The sequence below is a fragment of the Lycium ferocissimum genome, chromosome 1 (genome assembly GCF_029784015.1).
Source record: "Lycium ferocissimum isolate CSIRO_LF1 chromosome 1, AGI_CSIRO_Lferr_CH_V1, whole genome shotgun sequence".
NCBI lineage: Eukaryota > Viridiplantae > Streptophyta > Magnoliopsida > Solanales > Solanaceae > Lycium > Lycium ferocissimum.
In genome coordinates, this window is record NC_081342.1 from 62019899 (window position 1) to 62030830 (window position 10932).

Genomic DNA, 10932 nt, shown 5'->3' on the forward strand with positions numbered 1-10932 from the left:
ATCGAGACCTAACTTCATGAGAGATGCATTGCTATTCCATTTGGTCTTTGAACCCCTTTGAGCTGATTATTTTAATATAAGTCAAGTCTTTCCAAGTTGGGCAGTTGAAAAATACTCTCAGGTATTATCCCATACAATTCTGTATATCCCAGTCCTAGCCTCAGAGTTATGAAATGAGTCGAAAAAATTTAGAAGAATGATGGAAGAGATGTTTATGCCAGTAAAATGAAGCTATCTAATTAATTGGATCAAATGCTGAAGAAGCAATTTGAATTCATGGGTTGCGAGTCTCAGCAATTTAAAATCACTTTGTAAAGATGAGGAAGATGGCTAGGAAAGATCAAGATATGCCAAGCACGAAAACCTGCTAAATTTAGGTGAGATCTAAGAACCGTAGAAGCCATTACAAGAAAGGTTGAGCCCTCGGAGATGAGAGAGTTGGAAAAGGCTGATATAGGAATCAATCTGCCCTACAAGACTGCTACAACTAAGGTCAAGTTCAATCACATGGTGGGTCATCTCATTGCATTTCACTCCATCCCATAAGCTAGACTTGTTTTTGATTAAGGCTTCTGACCATGGAAATCACAGAAACAGCAGAGGCTGAGGAATAACCTAGACTTAGTAACTTCCTCTGATCAAATTAATAAGTTATAGAAAAGGACCATGACACATCCCGTTTAATTTCCAAAAATTGGGTACATAGCATATAGATTCTTCAATGCGAAGAATTCAACAATTGAAATGCATGTTACTGCTGCCTTTATTATAAATCTAATGACTAATGCTTTATATACTATTGTCACCTTGGATAAAAAAATCCCTCCTTTTGTACCATACAATGTTGTTAAGCAATAAAAATCTATAATTTTTTAATCACTTCTTTGTCTTGTCAAACGATCAAGATGGGACATTGATTAATATGCACGACGAATGACTAGTGTGCAGCAATCAGCCATTAATCTTCTGTTCATCTAAACATCCCTGGATTAGTCATTGGTGGCACAAATTGTACAGCACCTTGGCTTGCTATTCTTCTTTGTTTCTTCTTATTTGCTTTCCATCCTGAAAACAAGGGGCAATTTGGTTTGAGATTGTACGAAAAATAATTCCAAACATAAGGTGCTGCATATAGTAATATTCTGTTTGATTGGAGGGATTAGGAAATATAATTTCCTCATAATTAATGGGGTGTCTGGTTGGTCAGATAAGAAAAGATAATTTTAATATAGCTAATGCAACGGCTGGACGGCGGTATTAAATAATACCACATTAAAATATGCATAAATTTATGCCCATTAGAATGTGACAAAAGAATATGTGAATTAACAATACGAGATAAAATTATTTAAAGACAAATTCTTGAAGTACGCAATTACTACATAAGAATGACAAATATGTATCAATTTATGTGACACTCTTCATTTTTAGTCTTTTAAAAAAGAATGACATATTCTTATACTCAAAAACAATTTTCCTTTAAACTTTCATTTTACAATGACAAAAATTTCTAAGGCTTGTTTATCACAAGTTAAAAAATTCGTTTTTACTGAAACTCCATGCCAGTCGATCATCGTCACACAAATTATGACGACAATATTATTATTATTCATTGCATGAAAATCCCATCAATATAATTTATTATATAAATAATTCTAGTATTATAATTTTTGTGTAACTAGAACTACATGTGAATCAAACCACTCTAAAGTGTACTCCAAGAAAGTCTCTGATAGATATCTATATGAGAATGATCAATAGAGAAAAGAAAGTAGAAATGAAAATGATCAATAGAGAAAAGAAAGTAGAAATGAAAAGAATTAAGAATTACCTAGGGCTACATCAAACCCGAGTTTGTTAAGTTGACGATAATTCTGACATAGGACCAGTCTCATGCAACAGAGAGTAATTGCAAACTCACTCAAGAGATTACCCATCAAATTGTATTTTTTCCTGAATTGCACACGATGATACCACGCAAAAATGAATGATGCTTGACTGAAGCATAGTGTATCTAGAATTCCGAACATTAACGCACCTTCCCACCAAGCTGCATTACACATGTATTTGTCAAAATAAAAAATCTCAACAATTTGACCAAAATATAGAGTAGTATATGTTTTTTCTTCTAGTTTATGTACACTAAGAGGTCGTTTAGTTGGTGGGATAAGGATAATAATCTCAATATAAAATGTGAAATTAGTTTATTCTGTGTTTGATTATGATTAATCGGTCTCAAGATTATTTTATCCCACCCTTTGTATTAAAATGATGGGATTAGCTATCCATATAGAAGGTGGGATAGCTAATCCCATGAGATATCCTTATCAATCCCATGAGATATCCTTATCTATCTTATTCCACCAACCGAACGATCCCTAACTATATAGAATATCATCATAGAATATGTTAATTAGAAAATTACTCATTGACCCTTCAGATAAAATCTCATCCACTTGCCCAAAGGTAACGCAGGGACATAAACATGTAATAAAACCTACAACAATATAGTAGAAACATGATTAGCTCTATAAGAAAAAGGTTGACAAAAAAATCAAGGAAATAATTAATTAGAGGAACCTACAATTCTTGAGGTCTGAAAAACAATCAAAAAGACCTGTTGACCAGGGCTGACTATAAATCTGACCATTATTTGCAAGGATCATTGGGTAATGAAATTGGTCACGAGGATAGGGCATAGGGAAGTATGGAAATGGTGGTGGCACCCCTATTGGTGGGTAATATGGCATAATTGATGATTGGTGACATATAGGTGGTTGTTGTTGTGATGGAATAAATGGAGGAGATCCAGGCCACGGTATTCGTGTTGATGATGATGATAATCGTCTTTGGCGAGGGGGGTTCAGAAGGAACTTTGGGTGATGGTGATACCAAATGAGACATAATTGTTGTTGTTGTTGTTGGTATCGCTGAATGAGATGCATGCATTGAATTTTGTAACGATGACGGGGATGGATTTTCATGAATTAAATTTTGTGATTGAGGTGGCGGTGGTGGTTGCGATAAAATATCTCCTTGTGTAATATTTTTTGGTCTTTGAATTGGAGCTTGAGGCAATGAACGTTGTTGATTTTGAATTTGCAATGATGACAATCGACTAGGGGATGTTGGAATATTCTCATTATTATCATCTGTTTTTTGCATTCTCTGAATGATATTTTGATAATTGTCTCCGGAATGTAACTTCAATAAATTGATTGTAATGGTTGATTGATGTCTTCAAGGTGTAAAATCAATCAAAAAATTGTAATGGTAACTTGATTGTCGAAAGAAACATATATTTTTTTGTGTTTATAGGATAGAAATTAATTACAGAAAGAATGAGGAGGAGGAAGAGAGGAGATAAATTTTATGAATGAAGGGGAGGGGGGATGAGAGTTGTAACCTAAAGTTGCAACTCTACCCTGTATCATTTTGATAAAAAGTTTCATTTTTGCCTAATATTATCCTCTTTTCTTTCTTTGGATCATCAACCACAATTCGCGGCCCAATCTCTCACACCAAAAAAATAATGTCAAAGATGTGGTTTTGAGCATATGAATTATGGAACATACGACTAAAGTTGAAAGTCCTTAAGTTAAAAGTTAATTTATGAAAATGTCCATCAAAAGTTAAATGATTTTTTTACCATTTACATTCAATTTAATTCCTACGTATATTGATTGGTATACCAATGGATAATTTAAACAAAAAAAATAAATATAGAATTGTAATGACCCGTTAATTTGAACAGAAGAAGTAAATACAGGTACTTTGGATCAACTTAAAATATAAGCACGCATGCCCAAAGTCGTAACAATTCAGTGTTTTCTGGTTATGGTGTATATATATATATATATATATATTATATATATAATTTATCCGCGCTTCGCGCGGTTTATTAATTAATTAGAAATAATTATTTTGTAAATTAAGTTAAGACAAAGATAATATTTTCCTTACATAGATCCGAGACTAATATTGCATGCTAACAAATGCTACATTAAAAAAAGAAAAAAGAAATAGAAACCTCACAATAAATTGGCAATGTAGAAATTGATCAAAAGGAAAAGATTATTGTTACATTTTTGGATCGAGAAGGGGGAACTATATTTGCTTAGAGCCGAAACATCTATTCCTTACTAATGATACAAGAACAAAAAAAAAAAATAGAATAATCATAATAGTTAAAGAAAAATCAAAAGTTATAATGGTACTTACATAATTTTACTTAATTTGCTCAAGAAGGCTCACTAAGATTATTATTTGTATCTATCAACAAAATAAAGAAGAAAAATTATTATTTTGTCTTAAAAATATACACAATCCAATGCAAATCAATTACATATGTGATGAAGCAGACAAATTCTCTCTATTCAAAAGAAGTAAAACTTAATAGCTCTTAAAAGAAGGAAAATCTTATAGGTAATATTATAGCTTAAGAAAGAAGAAGAAATTATTTATAACTAATTACAAAAAATAATAACTATTATGCAATGTTACAGAAATAATGAAGAGCCAACATTTAATTTGATCCCTTAAGGTAAATCCGTCGAGTTGATATCATTTTCAATTGGATTGAATGAAAAGAAATGGAAGGAACAGTGGAAAAATAAAGAAAATGAAAATACCAATTGAGTTGAATGATGAAAAGAAGAAAATGAGAGAAAAATTAAGCCAAAATGCAGAATTCTTGGCCGAAGAATTATGTCACGTCATTATACTATAGACCACCCTTGTGAAAATATATATAGGCACACACATTCTCTCTTTGCATTACTTCTTTCATGTATTCTAAACAAAGCCGCATTGCTATAAAAAAAAAAAAAAACTTAATAGCGGTTTAAACGGTTGAAAGATAATAGGTGGTGTGTAATTAAACGTGTTATTACAGTCTTTGTAATTTTTTCAACGATATCAAAAAACCACAGGCATTGCGCTAGTACTTTAACGTAATAAAGTGCATAACTCTTGATTAACTCTCATATTATGGGGGGAAAACAAATGATAAAATTATAGAACCAAAAATTTAAAACAAAGAAAGAAAAACACGCTAGAATAATTTAAATTAAAATCTGGCAGATCTAAAATCAAGTTGAGATTTACCAGTGACGATGAAGATTTCCTCTCATCTATTAGTTTCTTCACTGTCTTTGTGTTGTGTGAATCAAGTGCCTTTGGAGAAATATGTTGATACAATGTTTTTTTCTCTGCCGTTGTAATCGAGAAGTCGAAGGTTTTGTTAGAAGCGGCGTGTTTATGGAGAATTATGTTGAAACAATATTTTTTTCTCTTTCTTTATTTACTAAAGTATCTCTAATAATTAAGTTGGTTTTCCTAGAAGTTTGAAAGGATGCATGTCAACGGTTTGTGAAACGGTTACGGTTTGAAACAGTTGGTCTAAAAAGAAGTGTGGAACGGTGCTTTTGGCCTTATAGTTGCAATTAAACTGTAATTGCTTGCATTTAATAGTTAAGTATTGTATTTAAATGGGAAGAAAAAGGCAAAAATTGAGAAATTAGGTTTTCACGTGGCTTTTATATATATATATATATATATAGAGAGAGAGAGAGAGAGAGAGAGAGAATTTATCAGCGCGAAGTTAATTAAAAATAATTATTTTGTAAATTAAGTTAAGATAGAGATAATATTTTTATTTTCCTTACATAGATCCTGAGACTAATATTGCACACTAACAAATGCTACATTAAATTAAAAAAGAAAAAGTAATAGAAACCTCACAATAAATTGGCACTGTAGAATTGATCAAAAAGAAAAGATTATTGTTTCATTTTTGGATCGAGAAGTGGAAATTTATTTGTTTAGAGCCGAAACATCTATATATTCCTTACTAACAAATGATACAAGAACCAAAAAAAAAAAAAAATCATAATAGTTAAAGAAAAATCAAAAGTTACTTACAGAATTTTACTTAAATTTGCTCAAGCATGCTCACTAAGATTATTATTTGTATCTATCAACAAAACAAAGAAGAACAATTATTATTTTGTCTTTAAAATAATACACAATCCAATGCAAATCAATTACATATGTGATGAAGCAGACAAATTCTCTCTATTCACAAGAAGTAAAACTTAATAGCTCTTAAAAGAAGGAAAATCTTATAGGTGACGTGATAGCACAAGAAAGAAAGAAGAAATTATTTATAGCTAATTACAAGAAATAATAAGTATTATGTGTGGAAGTTACAGAAATAATGAAGAGACAACATTTAATTTGATCCCTTAAGGTAAATCCGTCGAAATGATATCATTTTCAATTGGATTGAATGAAAAGAAATGGAAGGAAGGGTGGAAAAGTAAAGAAAATGAAAATTCAATTGAGTTGAATGATGAAAAGAAGAAAATGAGAGAAAAATTAACGCAAAATGCAGAATTCTTGGCCGAAGAATTATGTCACATCATTATACTATAGACCACACTTTGTGATATATATATATAACAACATACCGCATGAAAGAGAAAGTAAAATGTACGTACCTTATCACCATCTCGAAGATAGAGAAGATTTCTGAAGACCCGCTCAAGAGAGAAAACATGATGAGAAAAGGTTAGCAATAAATGGGGCTTTTAAAGAAAATGAAACTAACGAAAGCGAAAAAGCCATGATAAAGCAAGATGAGAAAACGTAAACAAGAGATACCACGTATAGATACGATAATTGTGGTACACGGACCAACATATAGTTGCACGAATCAAAGGACAAGAAAACGAAGATCAAAACTCGCGACTACTAGCCCGACGGGATACGGGACTACCTACTAGCCTTCTACCCTAATCCGAGTCCTCCATAGCCTCCTATCTAAGGTCATGTCCTCGGCAGCCGGAACCGCGCCATGTCCCGTCTAAGCACCTCTCCCCAATACTCTTCGCCTACCTTTACCTCTTCGAAACCATCCATAGCCAACCTTTCACACCTCCGCACTGAGGCCTCTGTGTCTCTCCTCTTCACATGCCCAAACCATCTCAGCCGCGCTTCCCATATCTTTTCCTCCACTGATGCCACTCCCACCTTTTCTCGGATATCTTCATTCCTAATTTATCTCTCGCCCGGCGTGTCCACACATCCATCGCAACATTCTCATTTCCGCAACTTTCATCTTCCTCGACGTGTGAGTTCTCGATCGCCCAAAGATTCCGCTCTCGTACAACAAAGCTCTGCCTTACTACCACTTTGTAGAACTTGCCTTTAAGCTTTGGTGGCACCTTCTCACACAACACTCCTGAAGCGAGCCTCCATTTCATCCACCCTGCACCAATACGATGCGTGACATCATCGTCAATATCCCCATCTCCTTGTACACTAGACCCAAAATACTTAAAACTTCCTTTCTTTTGAATGGCCTGGGTACCCACCACTCACTCCACGCCACCTTCACGTGTCTCGTCACTAAACTTGCACCCTGTACTCTATCTTGTCCTACTCAACCTGAACCTTTAGACTCCAGAGTTTGTCTCCAAGCCTCCAGCTTAGCATTCACTCCGTTGCGGATCTCGTCAATCAGGACTATGTCATCCACGAATAACATGCACCATGTCACCTCACCTTGAATTTGCCGCGTCAAACCATCCATCACCAAGGCAAATAAAAAAAAGCTAAGAGCTGATCCCTAATGCAACCCCATCTCCACTGGGAAGTGTTCCGAGTCTCCTCCCACTGTTCTAACCCTGGTCTTGGCTCCCTCATACATGTCCTTGATCGCCCTAATGTACGCCACAGGTACACCTCTAACCTCCAAGCATCTCCATAAAACCTCTCTTGACACTTTATCGTAAGCCTTTTCTAGGTCGATGAAAATCATGTGTAAGTCTCTCTTCCTCTCCCTATACCTTTCACCAGTCTCTTCACAAGATGAATGGCTTCTGTAGTCGAGCGCCCCGACATGAATCCGAACTGGTTCTCTGAAATGGACACGCCTCTCCTCACCCTCATCTCCACCACCCTTTCCCACACTTTCATAGTGTGACTTAGCAGCTTGATACCTCTATAGTTGTTGCAACTTTGAATGTCGCCCTTGTTCTTGTACAAAGGAACCATCGTACTCCACCCCCATTCCCCGGGCATCTTCGTCGTCTTAAAAATGACATTAAACCGATATATATATATTCTTTGCCGTTATAATCGAGAACTGGAAGATTTTGTTCAAAGCGACGAGTTTATGGAGAAGAATGTTGAAACTGTATTTTTCTCTCTTTCTTTATTTACTAAAGTATCTTTAGTAATTGTGTGGATGACTTGAAAACCTTAAAACTTTGCTTTGAAACAGTTGGTTTTCCAAGAAGTTTGAAAGGATGCATGTCAACAGTTTGCGACATGGTTATGGTTTGAAACAGTTGGTTTAAAAAGAAATGTGAAACGGTGCTTTTGGTCTTATAGATGCAATTAAACCGTAATTGCTTGCATTTAATAGTTAAGTATTGTATTTAAATGGGAAGAAAAAGGCAAAAATTGAGAAATTAGATAAATACATTTCTTGATCCTAGAGAGCGCCACATCATCGGGCCCGTGTCCCGGCTTTATATATATACAGATTATTAAACAATATTATTTAAATAAAATCTTTAATTTGAAGTGTCCTTTCTTAAAAAGGTTGTGTTCTTTTAAAAATGTGTAAACCTTTAGATGTTAACAACTTTTCCTTTCAAAATTAGTATAATTTTGGTCTTTGTGATATTTAATTAAGCACATTGAACTTTCAATCAACTGACGTGTGTTTTTAGTTCTTATGTAGAAAGTATGTTATATTTGATCTAATCCTTAGAACTGTATTACCGAAAAAATAAAGTAACAATACAAACTTAACATAAAGTGGTGGAATGGTTATAATTATGATAAATTTATGAAGATTTAATTTTAATTAATTAAATTTACTTAATAAGACATCACAAAGATTAAATTTAAAATTTACTATAACTAAAGAACCATATTACTATTAACCTTTCGGATTTGATATGGTCGGTTTACAGTTTGGATATATTAGCTGCTGCATCTGAATAAAAATGAACATTAAATATCAAAAGAGTCATGTTTTCCCTAATTTTCTTCAAAACAAAAAACATTTCCAAACTCTTACTATTTGCTTAACGAATGGCGCCCACTTTATCGTTAAAACCTAAAAGCGAAAAGAAAATATAATTTTTTTATCAGTTTTTGCCGTGTTTTTTGTTAGTGTTTTTTTATAGTTACGGTTAGTTTTCAAGTTCATTATGTTAGTTGGACCAAAGGAACTTTACTTTAGCAAACTTAAGGGACTAAGGCCTCATTTGTTTTCGTTAAGATTAAGACGTCTGAATCTGAATGCACATCTGAATGATTAAGATGTGGTCTCTAGGTCTGAACACTGAATGATTAAGATGTGGTCTCTAGGTCTGAACACTGAATAATTAAGATTGTTTGTTTTTCAATATCTGAATGTGCATAATGTATTTATTTAAACACAATAAATATACAATTCAAATTAAAAAGTAACTAAATAGTAGAAAATAAATACAAATTTAATAAAATAAAACATTTATGTTCACTAGTAATGGGAGAGATGTTTTATAGTCGTGGTGGGTGTTGAATGGGGGTGGAGGGGTGAGGGGTGGGAGGTAGTGGGGGGTGGGGTTGGTGGTGGGGTTGGTGGTGGGAGGTGGGCGTAGTGGGGAGTGGGGGTGGGTGGTGTGGGGTAGGGGTTGATGTTGGGGTTGGTGGGGAGTGGGGTGGGGTTGGTGGTAGGAGGTGGAGGTAGTGGGAGCGGGTGGCGCGGGTAGGGGTTAGTAGTAGGGAGTGAGGGTGGGGGGTGTGGGGTGGGAATAGGGTTGGTGATGGGGTAGGGGTGGTGAGGGATTGGAGTGGAGGGTGGATGGGTGGTAGGGTGGGGGGTTGAGGTGGATGGGTGGTGGGGCGGGGGTGGGGTTGAGTTGGAGGGTTTGGGTTAGGGTTGGAGCTGGTGATAAAAAAGTTTCATACAAAAATACATCTTAATGAGATTAAGACTTAGTTCAAGATCTTAATGATTAAGACCTATTCGGATCATCGATAAGTGCTTGGATCTTAATGCAAGCAAATGCACTTAATGGCTTAAGATTTGAACCATTCGGATTCGGACTTCCAATAAGTGCAAACAAATGAGGCCTAATGATGCTCAAGGTTATATTTGAAGGCTCAAAATATATAGGCTTACTCCATTAGATAAGGAACAATTTTGACTAAAAACTCGTAACATAAATAGCAATTTCAAAGGCCAAGCTCAAAGCTAGTTATTCTAATAAGACGGGTGAACGGTCCATTTTATAAGGACTTTTCGCGAGAGGGCTCTCACCCTTTATATTGAGGTAAGCTATTAGTGCTTCAAAAGGCGAAACTCTAGGCTATAGTTTGGCGAGCTATACCCAGTAGGGATTTAATCTTTTGATTAAAGTATGTATTTCAATTTTCTTCCTTTAGCCTTTTGTTCAATTTAACATGTCACAAATTTGAACTCTAATGTTTCATAAGCTAACTCTATTGTTTCATAAGCTAACTTGTTACAATTTGAATTATAATTCTTCATGCATCCTAGATCCTATAGACATTTCTATATTCACATATAAATCCACTTTGTCTAAATCTCGGCCTACAATTGCCAAGGTAAAGGTGAAAATTGACATTACCAAAACCACTTTAACTCAGACCACTCAAACTAATACTCAAACGAAGGAAGCAAACGAAATGGACAAACAATCCAACATAAGGAAGATCAAGAGGCCTAGAAAAGAATATGCTCATGCAATCCTTCCTATTAAAAATTTCAACAAATGAAAGAAAAAGAGGATAAGCATTCAAAAAAAAAACGTCCCAAATTTAAAGGAACCCAAAGTTCTAGGTATGGGTTAAAAAATCCCCTTTATATTTTGGGTAAGTGAATATAAAGATGCTTAGAACCTGGTA

At 34.6% G+C, this 10932-nt stretch overlaps 1 protein-coding gene across 1 annotated transcript; it reads right to left on the minus strand.

Annotated features, from left to right (window-relative positions):
- Positions 1–464: 464 nt before the first annotated feature.
- LOC132030450 (cell number regulator 1-like) lies at positions 465–3440 on the minus strand. Its single transcript, XM_059420094.1, has 4 exons — positions 2585–3440; positions 2426–2497; positions 1832–2050; positions 465–1065 (listed from the first exon to the last, which is right to left on the minus strand). The coding sequence occupies exons 1-4, from the start codon at positions 2982–2984 to the stop codon at positions 971–973; spliced, it is 786 nt and encodes a 261-aa protein (XP_059276077.1). The 5' UTR covers positions 2985–3440; the 3' UTR covers positions 465–970.
- Between the last annotated feature and the right edge of the window lie 7492 nt (positions 3441–10932).

What these genes read in the sequence shown, in the direction of transcription:
- LOC132030450 (XM_059420094.1), bottom strand. Translation starts at nt 2,984, where the DNA reads ATGAAAATCCATCCCCGTCATCGTTACAAAATTCAATGCATGCATCTC. An exon ending in TTTTTCAGACCTCAAGAATT is followed by an intron (nt 2,498 to 2,584) that starts GTAGGTTCCTCT and finishes ATATTGTTGTAG; the next exon opens with GTTTTATTACATGTTTATGT. An exon ending in CGGGTTTGATGTAGCCCTAG is followed by an intron (nt 1,066 to 1,831) that starts GTAATTCTTAAT and finishes CCTTGTTTTCAG; the next exon opens with GATGGAAAGCAAATAAGAAG.